Raw genomic sequence first — 21,589 nt, 5'->3', positions numbered from 1 at the left:
TCATAAAATATTTTTATTCTTATATGTGAAAATGATGCATGAATAACGAATATTATTCTAAAGTTATTTAATCAAAATAAACTAGTATTTTTTAGTTCTGCTGATTAAAATTAAAATAATTTTGTTTACTATCTATAAAATTGAACAATAAATAAATTCAGTCAAATACTGCTCTAAATCCCACTAAATTTGCGGATAAATTACAGAATATGCGAGCAAAAATTTATTTTTTATATAAAATTCGAAAACCGGCTGAAACCGGTTTTTTGTAAAATTAAAATTCGAAAATCGGTTTTCTGAAATGTCGGTTTTTGTTTAATGAGGAGTAAAGAGTTTGCCATTGTCTATTTCATTTGTCTAAGTTTTTCGATGATTAAGCACATCATTTCAGTATATATTTTCTCGTCTTCTTTCTCGGTGTGCTGATGCAATTGGATGCATATTTGTGCATGTATATATTACAGTAGTATCTATCTCGAACAGGTGAACAGTGAACGCATTCGTTCTTTGGTTCTTTTTGGTCGTTTTGTTGGTTTGAAATTGCGAGTGTGCGCAAGTGAACGACGGACGACGGATGACGTTGCGTCCGGAATGCTGCCTAGACCGCTACCTCTACTAGCTAAGGCTACGATCTTTCGCAATTACGACCAATTACACATTAATATTTATGAAATAACATGCAACTACATACATACATTAATAGATACATACGATGCAACATACATACGTGCATACGGGTATACCTTAGACCTTATATTGGTTCGACTGCTAGTCGAGCGCAAAACAAGTACTCAAACATAGAAGGGTATGTATGGGACATCACATGTCTGAGCGAACATTGCCGACGAAAATCGCGGACTCTCCCGATTTGTTAAATGTCACATATCATATGATTTATTTGAATAATATTATGGCAATTGTGATGGCCGAAAATTTTGTTAGAAATGATTTACACTTACGGGACGGCACCGATTTCAAAACAATCTACTGTACCGGCTGTAAACTTGATTTCATCGTGTATGTTATGCAATTTGTTGATAGAAATTTGTGGTCATTGAAGGACATACATTTTTAATATTAATTTATTTTTGATCATTTTATAATGAATGGTGACGTTCGAAACAATTTCCAAAATGCATAGCTGGTTGATTTTTACATGTTATACAATAAAATATTGCTTGCCGCCTTTCTCCTGGTGCTTTTTCCAGAACAGACAATACAATCCTCTTTTCTTTCTCTCGCATTTAGAATATGCCACTGATTAGTCGGTATATTTGTTCATTTTTTTGCTGCCATATTGGTTTGTTTTTTCTATTATATTGTCTAATAATTCATTTGTAAAAAATAAAATAAAATAATCTATTGGATGTCTTATATGGCTTGGTATTTGTAGTCGGGGTGTTTGTTAATGTATGTCAAACTCGATTATTGAAGGAGAATCGGCACATTCGCTAATGTCTTTCCGCTCTGCATTTATTTTGTCGAACTTCTTCTTTTTGTTTTGGTTGGATAATATCATCATCACATTCATCAATATCTTCAGTGCGAATAGTAATTTCGTAAATTTGTCTGTATGAATGTCTATTTGAAACTCATCTTCACTACTTTGCTTAATTCACAAAATTTACCAGTTGTTTTTGCCATATTTAAAGCGCTCGGTCGTTTTAAATATTAAGAAAAACTATGTAGCAAAGAAAAAAGCTAAAAATATACTACTAAAATAACTTAAAATTATTTTCAATATACTGTTTATTACTGCTATATGTAATTTATTCAACTTTTTGATGCAAACTGAGTCATTGTTTATAAAATAGACCTGTGCCTCACAGAGTATGTTTGTCCACTCAGGTGGACAGCCTTCCCCAAAGAGTTAATAATTTATTAAGGTACATAAAATCAAATCCGCCTCCTAAAATCCGTTTATATATCATAAGCCCTCTGCTAGGCACGTAACATGCAACATGTAACATTTAATCAATCGGGAGAGTCCGCGACTGTCGTCGGCAATGTTCGCTCGGACATGTGACGTCCACACATACCCTTCTATGTTGAGCATTATATATACAACAAAACATATGAAGACTAGCAGTCCAATGTTTCTACACCATTTTTGGCACTTTTTGTCCCGTTCTTCGAAACGGCTAGACCTGCCTTTGCCAAAAACCAGTAAGACTTAATACGAATTGTACATCTGCTTATCAATCGAATGTTTATTGAATCATTTACATCTGTTTCTCATAAAAATATGTAAAAAAAATTATTTTCGATTCAGGAGATTTACAATTTTTTAAAGCATAGAATTTTTGGGTTTAGTAAATCTATGCTAAGATTTAAATTTATTAACGAGTTCGATTATCATTATTTTAAATTGTTTACTTCTTTCATAATTATTTTTCATGTTTATAAAGACGTTTGTTCAAAATTCGGCTTGTCTCACCTATGTATGTTAATTTTCAATTTAAACATTTGATTTGGTAGAATAATTTTCTTTGCAGGATGTGTAGAAATTGAAATGATTCATATTTTTAATGAATAAAAATCAAAACAAAGTTTGTGACAGTTGACCCGTGTTATTATTTAATTATTATTAATTAACTATAATTATTGTATATGTTTTTTATGTTATTTGTTTTATAATTATTCTTCTGTATTTTGTTTCTTAGGAATCGAGTTGAAGAAGAGTCAGTCAAATCATTTGCTAAATTTGTTTAAAAAAATCTAACTTGGTTATTTCATTTAAAAAAGATGATTAATATTTTTATTTTTATTATATATATATATATATATATATATATATATATATATATAATAAAATATAATGTGCGATATAGTACAAATGAATGGCAATAAGTCGGTCACTATACTTTCTCTCATTAATGTGAGAACAAGGTCATTTATATATATATATATATATATATATATATATATATATATATATACAAATCAGCAAAATAAATTTTATTCTTGATAGTATTTTATATTTAATTTGAAAAACATTCACTATTATCTTTTAGTTTCGATAAGAACTTATTGAATTTCCTTGCTATATTTTTTGTTTTGACATTGCGAATTATATTAAGCGATTATTATTACTGAATATGAGTAGAATAACAACTCGAAATGTTTTCTACGTTAATTATCAACTTAAATTTAATAATTGAATGGATGTTTTTATCACGAATTGTTAAATATTATTTTTTTCTATTTTATATTTCAGTTTTTAAAGATGGTTGGTGAGAGAAGATGGTGCGCTGGCGTACCAACTACAATCCAAAGAAAGTAAGTCCATATTTTAATTATTTTTTTTTAAATTTATATATAATATATATATATATATATATATATATATATATATAATATATATGTATATATATATTTCAAATGATTCATTTACAACCAGTAATAAATACTAATCCGGACGCTTCAGTCTCTCCTTTATTTTTTAACGGTTATCGGTGACTCAGTTTTCGTTATAATTTTACAAACACACATTGCGTCGAAAGAATAAATATTAGTTTAGCTTTATAATCAGAATTAATTTTTATTCATATTTATATTACTTGCCAATACAATAAGAATTAGATATGACTATCGTATGTTAAATAAATTATTTTCTAGAATTTCATACGATTGGGATTTCGATTGGGTTGTCCATCAAAACGTAATTAGAACGAACATTTCCGGAATTGTGAATTGTAATTATTTAGAATTTAGCAATCGGTATATATTTTACAAAATCAAAATTTACAAAGTCATAAGATTTTTATCGGATAGTCATTAGGTTTATACGAGATTTTTATAAGACCCTTACAAGATTTCTACTAAATTCGTATAAAGTTTTTCTCACCGGGCTCTTATAAGATTTCTACTAGATTCTCAATGGATTCTTACAAGAATCTGTCTAAAATCTTGTCGGCATCTTATCAGATTTCACTTGCATTCTAACTAGAATTTTATTAGATTCTGGTTGAATTCTTGCCAAAAATCTCAAAGTTTGTACAAGTTTCCTATTAGGTTGTAATAAGTTTGTCCCTGCTAGATTTTTACCAGAATCTTATCAAGTTCTTGTCGAAAACTTACTATAATCTTGGTAGCTTTTAATTGGTAGATTCTACTTAGATTTTACTAGATTCTTACTTTGATCCAACTTTGTTATAACTTGTTTTTAATTTAATTCCAACTTTATTGCAACTAAAATATTACTATACTAGTAATAAAATTTTGCTCAAATATTGTTAAAATCTTACTAAAGTAAGATTTAGAGCGAGTGCTAGTAATTATATAAACTCGTTTAAATTTGCAATAATGGGCTGTGCTTTTAGGACGTTAAAAGTTTTTGTTTACTTTAATTAAGTCAATTACAGATATTATAATAGTGTTTGAGAGATATCTATTGGAAATTTCATAAATTAGTTTTTGGTTGAAGTCAAAACTTCATTTTCAGTTTTAATTTTGTATGCACAGTATTGTTTTATCCCGGTACTTCGTTTAAAGATTGTCTAATTATCTTAAAATTTTGTGAGAAAAGTTGTTTATTTTAGTATTTGACATCATAGTGAAGTTGACATTGTTTAACATACTCAAATTGTACACGTTTTGTGCAAACAGTTTGTCCTGAGGAGCTCCTTGAAATTTTATTTTTGTATGTACAGCATTGTTTTATCCCGGTTCTTCGTTCAAAAATTGTCGCATTATCTTGAAAATTTGATGAGAAAAGTTGTCTATTTTAGTATTTGACATCATAGTGAAGTTGACAGTGGATAACATACTCATATTGTACACGTTTTGTGCAAACTGTTTGTCGTGAGGAGCTCCTCGAAATTTCAATTTCCTGTTTATAACATTTTACATTCGATTTACAAGTTAAGGCAAAATGCCACTTACGTATAGTTTATCTGTATTTCAATCAAAATTACTTGATGTTGTACTAGCAGTTGTAACAAAAATTTAAACTAAAAAACGTTCCAGAATCATTCCCCGAATGTTTTGATTCCCCGAATGTTTTGTTCTAAACAATTCCACTTTCATTGTTCCAAATAGTTTCCTTCAACAACTAGAGTGTGACAATGGACTTTGTTCATCATATCCTTTGTTATATCTATCTGCGAATGTTTTAATAACATAGATGTATTAATTAGTCGATTTTTGTTTCAGTTTCTGAACACTATTCCGGAAACAAGCACCGCAATGCGCTGGTTCGCGAGGATTTGCCAAAAGCGCGCGAAGTTCAAATGCGCGAAAAGGCCGAGGCCGAGCACAGGGCCAGGCTCTACCACGAGATGATAAACGAACAGTCAGTAGAAATATCATTTTATATATATACACACACACATATATATATATATATATGTATATATATACTAGCTGACCCAGCAAACGTTGTTTTGCTAAGTAAGGTATATTCTAAACAATTTCTAGAGAATCAAAAATATTAATACTTTTAGTGTATAAGGATGTGCTGTTCGAATGCTATATACAGTGAGGTATTATAAAAACAATAAACCCCATTAGTTTGTCTATATTTTTGTCAATACAATCAAACTGCAAGTTTTATACACTTTCTATAGAAAACATGGTATACATCGACTTATATACATGGATTTTGTGTATAATTGTAAATAATACTACTGAGCTTATACAAAATTTTCAAATTTCTGCGAGGAGAGATAGAAAATGAATTAAGTATTTCTTCTTTGACCTGCTTTTTGAAAAGTTTCAAGTAACATTCGATAAATTAAATTTAATAATAAGTACATATGTAGAGTACAAAGCGAAGCACAAAGATCCAATTTGACTTTGAGCAAATATAAACTATATTGTGAAAACCAAACCAATTATATCACAACAAATAACACATATCAAACGAACAATTATCTGACTACGTTCAGTAAAACTGTCAGCTACTTCATCATTGTAGAAATGTGTTTTTTTGATGTCTTTCAAAAATTTGTTATCTAGACCTTTTTATCCTATATGCGGGGTAACTTGTAACGGGCAGGTGGCAAAAAGGTTAAAGCCTTATTACAATTTTAAAGGTATTTTACAAAATAAATTACATTTTTAACTAATGCTAAAAAACTGAAAGAAAAATGGAAGAAAATACTTGTATTATGGATTTTCAAAGATTACCGTTTATCTCCGAATAGCAAAGTCATGAGAATCAAGGTTATAGCTGGTTATACATCTTTTTTTCTCTACTTTCAAATATTGTTGTTAGACAATGCTTAACTTTACTGATTTTTGAAACATCGGTGGTGGACCTTTTTAACCCCGGACCTTCATATATTACTTTTTATTCTTCGCTAAATTCTGGGAAATTATAACTGGGAAAATGTTATTTGACAAAATGTTCCTTTGATCGATACCAAATTTAGGTTCTGAATTTAAATAACATAAATAAAAAATAATATAACCTAGAAAATGTTTCATAAATACCAATGAGTATATAATTATACAAATGAGATCTTTCAGAGCACCGTGCTTGAGAAAAATATGCCAAAAAGTGCATTTTCATATAACATTTCACAAAAGTTGATATTTTGAGTTTATAGTAACACTTGCGATCCGTTTAATAACGTTTTTATGTATAAATAAAACAACAAACAAAACTACTTACTACAATTTAATCATAATTACATAATATTCACGTAAAACATCCTATTAAATGTAATTGAACATCATCTATCAAAAACTTTTGACATTTGACGTATGAGCCGCCGTCCATTGTTTTATTCAAATTACGCTTCTACAACAATTTTCAAATTAAAAATGTAAAGTTTCTACGCGATTTTGAAATAATATCTCACCTTTCCGACAACCTACTGATTAGCACGAATTTTTCAAGACTAAGACTGGCCAAATCGGTTTAGCCGTTTTCGAATTTTAGCGAATCATTTGATCGAGAGCTCCATTTTTATATATAAGAAGATATATATATATATATATATATATATATATATATATATATATGTATGTATATATATTATAGAGTGGGTCGATTTTAAGGTCACTTAGGGGACACGAGTTTTGAACAAGTAGAAGTCTTCTAGGAAAATGTTAAAAATATGATACATTTCGTCAGTTGTAATATTGATTCAGTACCTCTAATTGGATAGAACCCTAGTCAATCTCTTTTTTTTAGTAAGGGTCTTTTCCAGTTTGTAAATTAATTCGTGTGTACTGATGTAATGATGGGCCGATGACGATCTCGTCCCGAGGTGCACCTAGCGGAACGCGATTTTTCCTCGGACGCTTTCCCACGATTTGTTAAAACACGCAATTGTGTTTTAGAAGACATTAATCGTAATTATACACACATCTATACCTACACATACGCCCACATGTATATAAATATAAGGTCGTTGAGAAAGTAATTCATCTTTCCAGTATGAAAAAAGCTCACTTTTTTTGTAGAAAGAATAATACTTTCTTTATTTTTAAACTTCCCGAAGGAGAAGCTTATGTTTTCATCAAAAAATCCGATTCGCTAATTTTATGTTTTCTCGACGTTTCAAGCCATTCTGAATCGAATGAGACCAAATTTAAGGAAAAAGTATGTGTGTGTGTGTGTATGTGAACAGATTTTTTGCCGTAAATCGACGTTTTCTCAAAAACGGCTGGACCGATTTCAAAAATTTAAAAGCCATTCGATGTATCGCCATAAGGACTAGCGTTTTTGAGTTTTGTGCGACGATCGGCCGAGCCGTTTCTTTGTAAAACGCAGAAAAGTGAAAAAAATTTCGTCCATGTTTTAGCCGGCAATTCTGAATCGATTATGAAAATTCAAAAACCATTTGAAATATATTGGTTGGGAACCGTGCTGATTAGTTTTTGGTAAAGATCGGCCCGGCCGTTTTCTTGTAATACAGTGTTAAAAAAAATTTCGACGATTTTTATGATTATTTTTTTAACGATAGATACCATAGTCTTCTAGATCAGGCCTTCTTAAAGTGGGGGTCGCGACCCCCAGGGGGGTCGCGGGACTACTAATAAGGGGTCGCAAAGATCTGATACTTTTCAATCATTATAAACAAAATTTTAAAATTAGTATTATTAGGCCGACTATTTCCACGATAATTTATGGCTTCTCAAGCTATGCTATTTGGCCAATATTTTTGATAAAATCAATGATATGAATTTATCAATGCAGGGAGTCTGCGTTAATATGTTTATGTTAAAAAATAAACTTGAGAACTTTGTTAAAATATTTCTTATATGGAAAAACAGTGTAGAAAGTGGATCGCTCGAAATGTTTCCATTAATTGACGAGTATATAATTAGTAACAATATTTCAAAAAAAGATACTCCTATAACAAAAATTATAGTTAACCATTTGAAGAATATGGAAGCATAGGTATTTTCTCAATGATATCGATACACAACAATGGATTTGCAATCCATTTTCAATTAAAATGGAAAAAATTAATTTCTCAAACTTAAAAGCACAAAAAGAATTTACCGAATTAACAAGTGATACTTCCTTGCGACTCAGATTTTTTCAACTGTCGGTGTATGAATTTTGGTTCGAAATCAAATCAGAATATTCCCTACTATCGGAAATGGCAATAAACAAATTACTGCCATTTTGTGCAACATATTTATGTGAATCAGCCTCTTCTACATTAACTTACATAAAATCAAAATACCGTTCAACTTTAATATACGTTGAAAATTTATTACGATCTGCACTAACTTAAATTGAGCCTAGATTTAATTATTTGTGTAAAAATAAACAATCACATTCATCACATTAATATTGTTTGATGTTTATAATAGGTTTTCATTAAAAAAATGTTACAAAATTTTATTTTTTCTATTGAATATGTTGATATAGTTTTATGTTTTCTTATAAAAAATTTGTTACAAGAGTTTATTTTTTTATTGAATAAATATATATATATATATATATACAGGGCCGGTCCTGCCTTGCATGCGATGCATGCAAAAAATGCGGGCGCACGCCTTAGGGGGCGCCAAAACGAGTTTCGGAAATTAAATTATAATATAATATTTATATTTTTTATATGAAATCTAGAATTATTTATATAAAATCTAGAATACTTAATAAATGATAATAAACAATCTAACTTAATTAGGGATACGGAGATACAAAAAGCATTTATTTTGCAATGTGATATCAGTAGAAACAATTAACCGATTAGTAATTCTGCAAATTAGTAAATAACAGCTCTGTTCATTGCTTAATTCACTTATTCAATTTTTCTTTGTATAAAGTTACTGTGGAATCGAAAAAGAAATTGTCTAGTGTTCAATCCCATAAGCTCAAACCTACGAAAAATAAAATTAATTATTGGGCATTATTGACGAAAAATTGCGAGCTGATTTAGTTGAAACGGAATTTGTTAAAAAATATAAACAACTTATAATGGGGAAAATAAAAATGGGGAGTGAGTGCTTGAAAAATGGCATGTTTATTCCGAGAAATTAAATTGTAACTTTTGTTTTTGTTGCAAATGTTTCGCTTCTGATGAATTTTGAATGTTGAAAACAAGCTTGGTTAGGGTTATGGAAATGGAACAAATATAAAAAATGAAAGCAAAATTTACTTTGTAACGAAAATCTTAAGGCCTTATACTTAGCGGTGTCCATACTCTAAATTTAATCATTATTAACTATGCAGAAATATAATAAGTTTTTTTTAATATATTTCAAGAAATGTGTAGTTTCTTAATTTTATTTTTTTTACTGATTTTTGGACAATACTTTTAAAATAAGTTAAAAATTTAACTTTAAAACAACAAACTGATACTCTGAATATGACGAAAAACAAGGATAAATACAATTCGGCTCTTACGATATCAATAAAGAAAAGTTTACGACGCAATTTTGGATATTGTAAATGATGAAAAATTAAATTAAATTAAAATTTCAAAAATCCAACGTGGCATGATTTGCTAAATAGAATAAATTGCATAATAAAAAACCCAAATATTAATATTGTTAAAAATAATTGAAATTTTAAAAATATTTGATTATAATCAACCCGCGAAACGCCACGATTTTCTAAATAAATTTAAAATCAATATATTTTATACACTTTTAGATTATATCTAATGTTTTGTGTACTAAAACCAGAATAATTAAAAATTAATTTTTAAAAAATATGTAGATATTTATATAATTTAAATGATAAACTCTTAAAACAGTTAATATTAATAGGGAGGGGGGGCGCTAGAAAAAAAGTTGCATGCGGGCGCTAAGGACCCCAGGACCGGCCCTGTATATATATATATATATATATATATATATATATAGTTTTATGTCAACGATTCCAATTATATATAACATGAATGGGTACATATTCTTCAATCCTTATTTTATTTACATAGTAAAATAGGGGGTCGTATAAAATTTCCTAAGCTTGAAGGGGGTCGCTATATAAAAAAGTTTAAGAAGCCCTGTTCTAGATCACACTAAAATATTACGGCCCTACGACAACTCGTTTAACTTTAAAAATTCGTCAAAGTTTGCAAAAATTGGTATCGTTTTTTTGGCATTTGTCAAAATTAGACCTTTCATCGACATTTTCTCAAAAACGCCTGAACCGATTTCAGAAATTTAAAAGCCATTTGATGTATCTTGATGAGTCTTATCGCTTGTCAGTTTTGTTCGACGATCTGCCGACCCGTTTCTTTGTAATTTGGAAAAAAGTGTTAAACTTTTCGTCCACATTTAAGCTCAAACTACCGAATCTATTTAAAAAAATCAAAAACTGTTCGAAAGATATTAGTTGGGAATGATACTGATTAGTTTTAGGTGAAAATCTACCGAGCCGTTTTCTTGTAATTAACTGATGAAAAAAAAAAGTTAAGACGATGTTTATGGAACTTTTTAGCGATGTATATCATGGTCTTATAGAACTTACTGAAATATTACGGCCTTGCGACAAGTCGTTTAATTTTAAAAATTCATCAAAGTTTGAGAAAATTAAAAGTCAGTTCTTACACATTCGAAAAGTTCATGCTTAAAGGCTAAATACCACTTTCAACTAGTTTTGTTTTATCTTGTATTAGTTATATTTCCTCAATTATGTAGTCCTTGTATTGTTGCTTAATAAATTGACCAAAAAATAATCCCTTTAAGTTTTTACTTAAGATCTACCATCTGGTAAAAGTCTGGTATGATACTTCTTGATACCGAGATGGCTGAGGTTGACTCGAACCCAAGATTAGGATTTGCTAGCCCACTTTTTTTCACTATTACATCATTTAATGAAACATATCATGTAGTATTTTTCTCTTAGTTCAAGTATTATTATTCAGGGTTAAAATACCTTAGATCTAGTTTTAAATAACATTATTATTAGTACGAAAAGTGTAATTCGATTTGCACCATCATCGGTCTCGGGGTACAGGTGTCTATCATTACAGGTGTATGTTGATTTATGTGTATATAATATGTGTGTATATATATATAAAGGACATGCAAGAACCTGTTTTTGACCTGAGGTCCCCTCCTTTCGAATTTAATTCGTTTCTTTAGAAAAAATTCGAAGAAACACTTGACGCACCGACTGTGCACACAAACCACTTGAAATATTTTTCGTAATAAATTAAATAAATAACTAAATACTTTTAGTGCTTTATTTTGTTATCAGATAAATAAGTTCTACGTTTTGTTAGTTATTAATTAAATATAACAGTTTCATATATTTTACAAATTTATAGTGACTATTTGTACATAACACAAGTGTTGTTACAATTTGATAAATCAATTATTAGTTTAGTATTCCGTTTGTGATTCAATCAAGTGCTTTTATTATTACTTTATTTCTTTTTTTACAAAAGTGTTTAAACAAATTGTGCTTATTTGGTTTCTATTAAGGGCAATTAATTTATAAATACAATAAGCATTTGCTTTATAAACTATTTATTTAAAAAAGTGTTTTAAAATTGTGTTTGTGAAGGCAAATAAATGTTAAAGGATTTCAGATGTTTGTTTATAAGAAGGTGATTTTTGCAATATTATTTTCTGTATATATATGTATATATATATAATCAAATTTCAGATAAAACTAGAACTAAAATTTATGCTAAAAATTAGTAACCATGTAAAATATATTTACAATTATAATAATTAGTAATATTGCAAAATTGCAGAAATATTTTTATAAAATTGCAGAAAAGTTCAATATTTTTTATAAATCTGCAGACACGTTCAATATTTTTATAAAACTGTAGAAACGTTCAATATTTTTATAAAACTGCGGAAACGTTCAATATTTTTATAAAACTGCAGTAATTTTTAATAATTTTATAAAACTGCAGAAACCTTCAATAATTTTATAAAACTGTAGCTACGTTTAATAATTTTATAAAACTGCAGCTACGTTTAATAATTTTATAAAACTGCAGCTACGTTCAGTAATTTTATAAAATTGTTGCTATGTTTAATATTTTTCAAAACTGCAGAAACGTTCAATAATTTCATGAAAATGCAGGCAACATTCAATAATATCATGAAAATGCAGAAACTTTCAATAAATTCATAAAATTGTAGCCGTTCAATAATTTTATAAAAATGCAGAAACGTTCAATAATTTTATACAATTGTAGCCGTATTCAATATTTTTATATAATTACAGCATCATAAATTTTTTTTTTAATTTCAACGACATTCAATATTTTTATGTTTCGTATATTTTTAAATTTTGTAAAATTATCGAACGTTTCTGTTCCTTCAACTGTATAAAATTATTGAAAATGTCTGTACCTTCAATAATTTCATAAAGCTGCAGAAATATTTAATAATATTATACAATTGCAGTAAAGTTCAAAAATTTTATAAAACTGCAGTAATTTTCAATAATTTTATATCACTGCAGAAACGTCAAATAATTTGATATATTTGCAGAAACGTTCAATAATTTTATAAAATTGTAGTCATATTCAATATTTTTATAAAATTACAGCCATATTCAATATTTTTATAAAATTACAGCCATATTCATCTTTTTTAAAAAAATGCAGAAACATTCAATAATTTTATAAAATTATAGTCATAGTCGATACTTTTATAAAACCGCAAAAACGTTTAATAAGTTTATAAAACTGCAGCAATGTTCAATAATTTTTATAAAACTGCAGAAATGTTCAATAATTTTATAAAACTGCAGAAACGTTCAATAATTTCATTAAATTGTAACCATATTTAATCTACATATATATAAAAATAAGTCGGGTTTTTCTTTCTGACGAAATAACTCCAGAACGCACAAACCGATTTTGGAAATTTTGCATTCGTTGAAAAGACCGCCTTAATGCAAATTGCTGGAACTTCACGCACCGTAATTAAAAATTCGAGTAATGACATTAGTTAAAATTATCAGAATTATGCTTGCAATTAAGTCAACGAGCAATTCTTGCCGCAAAGAATAATGATGTACACGCACTGAATTTCACCATTCAATCAAAAATTGCTGGAGATTTGGTGACATGCCAATGATTCCGACTGGTCTTCCGTTTGACTTTAAACGATTGCAATTTCCAGTTCGCTAATCGCTTCGTGTTTGCGGGATAAATTTCAAACAGATAATTTAGAAAATCATTGTTTTTCACATGGGCAGTTATACGTTGCCTGTTCACGAGTTGGAAATCCATCAGCTTTGTTTGTGTTAACCTCAGACCAAAAAACAAAAAATGTGGTTTACCAAAGAGCACTTCAATGAAACGGATAATTTGCGGATTCACTTTCATTTACTTAGAGAAGTTCAACTAAAAAACACTTCATTTTTGTAATCGAAATAAATTCATTACTGTTGTGCAATAAAATCAAATTTTTTCTTTTCAAATATAAAACAAACAAAAAATTTCTTCATCTTTCTCACGAAACCATCTGGTGGCGAAACGGAGTTCGTCGGGTTTGCTAGTAATTTTATAAAAATGCAGAAACGTTCAATAAGTAAGTGTTACTAGAAGTCTGGCATTATAATTTAGATTTCATAATTAGAATTTTCCAGGGCAGGTGGCTAGGATGTTTCTGCATTTTCCTTTCATAATATTTTTGTTTGTGTTGAATCGTCTCCTAATGTATTATGTTGCAAATACTGTACTTGTATAATTTGTATTAATTTTGAACCAATGCAGTGGTAGTCTAATTTTTTATCTAATTTCTTATTTTTTCAATTTTTTAGGGAGCAGGCTGATGCCAGATTGGCGCGCGAATTGGCAGAAAAATTAGAAAGGGATGAAAGGGAGCAGCAGAGACGTGCTGAAGAAATGGACAAGGAAATTGCACGAAGGCTGCAGGTGAAAATTAATAACAAAAAAATATTATATCCACTACAGTCATAATATTATGGTGATAGTAATAAAGTTACTTTTCTGCTTCCTCAGCAGGAGAGAGAAGCGTCTTCGCAAATCAACAAGACTTCAATAAAACCTCCGTCGACTGATTCGAGAAAACATAGTGGCCAAAGGTTACCAGCACCTGCACCAAGTGGTAGTGGTAGTCAACAAAATTCTCCTTCTTCGTTTCTGGACCATAGTCGTCATTTGGTAACACATGGGGTTGCCATACCACCTGATGCGGTCGACTACTACAACGACTCAGGTAATTGACTAGGGTTTGTCGGTTTTCAAAAACCGTTTTTTTGGCGAAAATTATGGAATCCGAAAACCGGTTTTTTAGTGAAAAAGTCGGTTTTCACTGTATAAATGGAAAATGACAAATATAACCAAATATAAAAGATAGATGAAAGCGTTTTGATTCTTGAAATCATATCGGTTCAATAGCATTTTATATCATATAAGTCTGCAATGGTTCCCAGAAAGGTTTTTTCATAATAATTTAGATTTTTATACCAGTGTATATATTGATTTAAATCAGTGTGACTTCTTCTTGAAGAAGTAACTTCCTCTACTCAAATTAAAAAAAAGAGTTTTAAACCATAGAAGCCACAAATTAAAGAACAAAAAACTTAGAATTATTGTATCAGGCTTCAAAAAAATAAGCATAATTTGGTCGCAAGTATGAGAGTATTTTCTATTTCAGGAAATTTTGTGATACAGGACACGTCTAAGTAGCAATTCAATATACATTCTCAGTTTTTTTAAATCATATTTTATTAAACAAAAAATAATTAGAATGTTTAAAATTAATTAATTAAAATTACTCGGAACAGAAATAAAAGTTTAGCTTAATTGTTTTTAAAACTAAAATTGATATTAACATGTATCAACATGTACCTAATATTTTTTAATTTTTTTTTATTTAATGAATTTTTTTTTATTTAAAAATGTATTATTTTTATTTATTCGATATCATAAAAATATTTTCATTCTTGTATGTGAAAATGATGCATGAATAACGAATAATTATTTTCAAAGTTATTTAATCAAGATAAACTATTATTTTGTAGTTCTACTAATTAAAATTAAAATAATTTTGTTTACTATCTATAAAATTGAACAATAAATAAATTCAGTCAAATACTGCTCTAAATCACACTAAATTTGCGGATAAATTATAGAATGTTCGAGCAAAATTTTATTTTCTATATGAAATTCGAAAACCGGTTGAAACCGGTTTTTTAATAAAATGAAAATTCGAAAACCGGTTTTCTGAAATGTCGGTTTTTGTATAAACCCTATAATTGACCAAAAGGGAAGGGCAAAGTTTATTTTTGTCAGAAAATGCGGTTTGCTAATTTTGTGTTTTTTAAACGTTTCAAGTCATTCTGAATCGTTTGACACCCAAATTGAGAAAAATGTGTTTAGACGATTTTTGGTTTATTGACGTTTGCAGTTTTGTAAAATTATTGGTCGTTCATGTAGTTTTATAAATATATTGAACGTTGCTGCAGTTTTATAAAATTATTGAACGTTTCTGCAGTTTTTTTAAATTATTGAACGGTTCTGCAATTTTATAGAATTAATTAACGTCTTTGCAAATTTAAATATTATTGAACGTTTCTACAAATTTTTAAAAATAATGATCATTTCTGCAGTTTTTTAATATTATTGAACATATAAAAATTAAATGTAGAAATTAAATATATGAAATTAGTGAACGTTTCTGCAAATTTGTATAATTATTCAACATTTTTGCAAATGTATGAACTATTGAACTTTTCTGCAAATGTATGGAAATATTGAACGTTTCTGCTATTTTATAAAATTATTGAACTTTTCTGCAAATTTTTAAAAATATTTAACGTTTCTGCAAATTTTTAAAAATATTGAACGTTTCTGCAAATGTATAAAATTATTGGACGTTTCTGCAGTTTTATAAAATTATTGAACATTACTGCAGTTTTATAAAAATTATGGGACGTTTCAGCAAATCAATAAAAGTATTATACCCTTCTGCAGTTTTATAAAATTATTGAACGTTTCTGAAGTTTTATAAAAATATTAAAAGTTCCTGCAGTTTTATAAAAATATTGGACGTTTCTGTAAATGAATAAAAGTATTGGACGTTTCTGCAGTTTTATAAAATTATTGGACTTTTCTGTAAATGAATAAAAATGTTGGACGTTTCTGCAAATGAATAAAAGTATTATACCCTTCTGCAGTTTCATAAAATTATAGAACATTTTTGCAATTTTATAAAATTATTGAACTAATTTTATGAAATTATTAAAATTGTTTCTGAACTTTTGTAAAATTAGTAAAAGTTCCGGCAGTTTTATAAAAATATTGGACGTTTCTGTAAATGAATAAAAATATTGGACGTTTCTGCAAATTCATAAAATCATTGAACATTTCTGCATTTATATAAAATTAGGAAATTTGCTGCAATTTAATAAATTTATTGAACGTTTCTATAATTTTATAAAATTATAAAGCATTTTTGCAAATGTTTAAAAATATTGAACGTTTCTGCAGTATTCTACAAATTTATAAAATTATTGAAAGTTTTTTCAGTTTTATGAAATTACTGATCAATTTTGCAGTTTTATAAAATTATTAACTGTTATAAACAATAACACATGATATGTAAATGTGGTCAATCATTCTAAACTTGAATGAATTTTTATAATTTCCGTAAGCTTATAAAATTTCCGATGTTTGACAAAAATTAATCAGCACGATTTCCAACTGATATTTTCCATGTATTTTCAAAATGAATAAAAATTATGATTAAAACAATTACAGATATTTTAATTTGCTTGAAATATTATAGGCCTACAAAAATTGCTTTGAAGTTTTAGGACATACACCGTGTATGTCCTAAGCGTGCCCGTGGAGTATCATTAATACATTTACAGATATAATTCAGTTTAAAAGTAAAAGCAGTATACATAGGAAAAAATAGATCTAAATCACTAATCTTACTATTACATATCTTTTCAAAGTACTCCTGCTCCATGTAGTTCTTTTCCTCCAGGTATCCATTCCAGTCCAACAGGAGCAGGTGGTTATATAAGTGGCAGCATGAGCCCTGCATCTCCTCCAGTTTTACACGACCCCAACAGCCCCATGGGCGACGGCCACAGCCCCATGGCTCATCTAACACAAGACTACATCAGAAACAGTCCTTTGCCAATGATGGGTAACCGATCACAAATGAAATACCAACACGATGGTGCAAATCACAATTTTGATATGATGCCATCGACTAGCCAAAATAACACAATGATCGACCACGGGGTGAATTTGAATCAGTTCCATCACCAAGCCCCCAGTTATAGAGGACCACCGCCGCCACTGCCGACTGATGTTCATTCCGATGAAGCCAAATTGATGTACCACCAGACTAGGCATAATGATCTGGGGCTGCCTCCTGGTTCTGATCTGGCTAAACGATTTGAAAGGGTTAATATTTCATCGAATCATCCCGAAAGTTCGAGACATCGAGGTGGTGATGATTTGGATGAACGGTTGTTGCAAGAACGTAAGGATGCCGTAAGTCGAAAGATTTTTAATGCTATTTTGTACGGACTGTTGAGCTTTTTTATGTAAATATTTTAAATTTGTATATTTTTGTAAATTGTATGTTAAATTTTTAATATGGAAATTTTAGTTTATTAAAGAAATGTTAATCGAGTCAATGTTTTTTAACACTTTCCACTCGGGAGTCGGACTGCTAGTCGGTACGCTGCGCTCGGAATATTATAGTGCTATACATATCTCTCAACACGGAATTTTTTTTTTGTATCAGATTTTTTCAAAATGTGGTAATATTGCTTTCAAGTATAGTTATTATGATAATAAAATAGAAAATTTTGAGAATTAAAAAAAAAATGCGCTCAAAACCATGATATATTGTTTAAAAAAACATTTCTTCGCATAGCTTTATTAGAATTAATTACAAAAATATATGAAAGTTACATTCTGAAAAATAATAATAAAAAACACACTGCGTATATTAGAATATATATATAATAATGGCTTACAAAATAATAAATGCTGATAGACAAGGAAACAAAAATTAAATTTAACATATTGCCAAAATTATTACGATTATCATTGAATTTAATATATATATATATATATATATATATATATATAAAATAACATCACTAGTAAAATTTGTATCTCAAATAATTATGGGGATCATGAGCTAATAAATTAATTTTGTTATATATTTATTTATAAAATTGATAAATTGATCAATAAATACATGTAATAGTAAATTAATATAAAAAAATGTAAGTTTAGTTTTCGACGACACGATTTGCCGCCAGTGGCTGCATCCGAGTCGAAAGGGTTAACTTCCCAAGGAGAAGTTTATGTTTTCATCAAAAAATCCGATTCGCTAATTTTATGTTTTCTCGACGTTTCAAGCCATTCTGAATCGAATGAGACCGAATTTAAGGAAAAAGTATGTGTGTGTGTATGTGAACAGATTTTTTGCCCTAAATCGACGTTTCCTCAAAAACGGTTCGATAGATTTCAAAAATTTAAAAGCCATTCAATGTATCTCGATGAGGACTAGCGTTTGTCAATTTTGTGCCACGATCGGCCGAGCCGTTTCTTTGTAAATCGCAGAAAAGTGAAAAAATTTTCGTCCACGTTTTAGCCCGCAATTCTGAATCGATTATAAAACCGTTCGAAAGATATTGGTTGGGAATCGTGCTGATTAGTTTTTAGTAAAGATCGGCCGGACGGTTTTCTTGTAATAAAGTGTTAAAAAAAATTCGACGGTTTTTATTATTATTTTTATGACGGTAGATACCATAGTCTTCTAGATCATACTAAAATATTACGGCCCTACGACAACTCGTTTAGCTTTAAAAATTAGTCAAAGTTTGCAAAAATTGGTATCGTTTTTTTTTGGCATTTGCCAAAATTAGACCTTTCATCGACGTATGCTCAAAATCGCCTGAACCGATTTTACAAATTTAAAAGCCATTTGATGTATCTCAATGAGGACTATCGTTTGTCAGTTTTGTGCGACGATCTGCCAAGCCGCTTCTTTATAATTTAAAAAAAAGTGTTAAACTTTTCGTCCACATTTAAGCTCATTCTACAAAAACTGTTCGAAAGATATTAGTTGGGAATGATACTGATTAGTTTTAGGTGAAAATCTACCGAGCTGTTTTCTTGTAATTATCACATCGGTTCAGGAATATTTCGTAGAATTTTTTTTTAATAATTAATTTTTAAAATTCTATTTAGATAAAAGATATTTGTGAAGCAAAAAAAATATGGTGTTCATTCCATTTATCGTTATAAATGTTTGAATAAGATCGTTCACAAATTTGCATTTGGTATAAATTTTCTTCCAAATGTGTAGTAGGTTCAAAAACAATCTATGTGTTTTAAAATGTTAATGCGTTATGTATAGCTTAAATTGTATTGAAAATATTAGTAATTTATGCGCTAATCTTTCGACCGAAGAGTCATGTAGTCAAAATATTAAAATATATAGGTAAATTGGTTAATTTAAATTGAAGAATTCACTTAAACAATTCTGAACCATTGCGCATACATTGTAAAGTATGTATGATTCACGAAGAATACTGCGTAGTGTGTATTCTGACCGTTATATTTATAATTATTATAAATGGGTGCATACCCCTAACACTATTTATGAATTTGAGAGCATCCTGTATGCAATTATAATATTAATGAATAATGCGCACATATTATTTTCAATTTAGTTAGATAGATCAAAAAATTAATATGTTGAAAGATATTTTTGTATTAAGAATTTAATTTAACCAGGTGATTTTGATTGTCGAATATAGTTCGATTTTGAAGACTCAAAACTGTGTGATAACAGAGGTAGCTTGGTATAGATATTGATACCACTATTTTCAGAGTTTGTTATTAACGACATGTTTACAACATTTCTATTTTTGTCACGTTGAAAAAAAAATTTAAGCCGATTTTTATGGATTTTTTTTAGCGAGATATATCATGGTCTTATAGAGCTTACTGAAATATTAGGGTCTTACGACAAGTCGTTTAATTTTAAAAATTTATCAAAGTTTGAGAAAATGAGTAGTTTTTTTGACATTTGTTAAAATTAAAATTAGAGGATTTACTTGGTAAAACGATAGTAGTTCTTGGTCTTAATGAACATACTAAACCATTAAAGTCTTGCGGAAACTGATTCAATTATATAAATTGTTGATTTTTGAAAATTTACTTTTAGAAAATACTTCGAGTTTACGTGTTCGTAGAAAATACTTTGCGTTTGCGTAATAAATCCAATCATAAATTAATTTAGTTTTTATTGATTAAGTCGATTATTTACACATATCGGGAAGTTCATGTAACTTGCCTCAAGGCTAAATACCAATATCAACTAGTTTAATATGCTGATGCTAATACTAATATCAATATTGATTTGTGTTTTATATCTCAAAATGTGGAAATTGTGTTGTCTTCGAGCGAGTGTGCTCGTAGTCCCTGTATTTTGGAAATCATGACTAGAGTGACACTCGTTCATGGACTTCTACAAAACTCTCTTAGAGCAGAGGTGAGTCTAAATTAAATTATAAAAAAATTATAATTATCTATTTCACTTTTTCTTATGTCTTTCTTATGATTTTTCAAAGTAATTTTGATACCTTTAATTTTTTTAAATTGCTTTACAGGAATTGGCAAGGCAATTACAAGAAGAAGAAAGTTCTGACCGTAACGTCCAATTAGATCGAGACAGATTAATTGCCATCGAAGCCCAAGACCAGGAATTGGCTCGGCTGCTTCAAGAAAGGGTAAGATAATAATAATAAATGATTTTTTGTTTATTTACAACTAAAACATTGATTTTCCAAATTTATAACACAAAAATTTATGGTCTGCCTTTGTGATTTATAGCATAAGATATACTTGTCGGAAATTGCAGTCTTTTAATCAGTATAATCTTTTAAACAGTATAATTATACAGAGTGGCGCTTAGACTGTGCCCAGCCTGGGTAATTTTTTCAATTTTCAATCCAAAATTACAAAAATATTTTATGGAAAATAAAAAAAGTTGTAATAATTTTTTATCCTCAAAAGCAATTGGTTTGTCAATACAAGCAGAAAGTTCTTTGAATCATTTAAATCGGATTCTTGGTTCTCTCAAAAACTGCCATTTTTTGCACATTTAGCTGTGTATCTTCGAAATGGCTGGGCCTGCCTTTGCCAAAAACTAATAAACACTTCTCCCAATCATTACTAATTAAATGTTT

At 28.9% G+C, this 21,589-nt stretch overlaps 1 protein-coding gene across 2 annotated transcripts in view; it reads left to right on the top strand.

The window, feature by feature from the left end:
* LOC113365647 overlaps positions 1-21,589 on the top strand; it is a 49,058-nt gene that overhangs the window by 21,502 nt on the left and 5,967 nt on the right. Inside the window, exons 3-7 of one of the 2 annotated variants that reach the window (XM_026607158.1) lie at positions 5,155-5,293; positions 14,153-14,267; positions 14,358-14,571; positions 17,350-17,867; positions 21,011-21,130. In XM_026607158.1, coding sequence (XP_026462943.1) covers positions 5,155-5,293; positions 14,153-14,267; positions 14,358-14,571; positions 17,350-17,867; positions 21,011-21,130 — 1,106 coding nt within the window. Of the gene's footprint in view, positions 1-5,154; positions 5,294-14,152; positions 14,268-14,354; positions 14,572-17,349; positions 17,868-21,010; positions 21,131-21,589 lie in introns of both variants that reach the window. The other variant, XM_026607157.1, reaches the window with a different exon arrangement.

Source organism: Ctenocephalides felis, unplaced genomic scaffold (genome assembly GCF_003426905.1).
Source record: "Ctenocephalides felis isolate EL2017-DRISC unplaced genomic scaffold, ASM342690v1 CF-g0.4_SCAFFOLD_01170, whole genome shotgun sequence".
Classification (NCBI taxonomy): domain Eukaryota; kingdom Metazoa; phylum Arthropoda; class Insecta; order Siphonaptera; family Pulicidae; genus Ctenocephalides; species Ctenocephalides felis.
The sequence above is the reverse complement of the archived record's forward strand: the minus strand, read 5'-3'. Positions and strand labels throughout refer to the sequence as shown.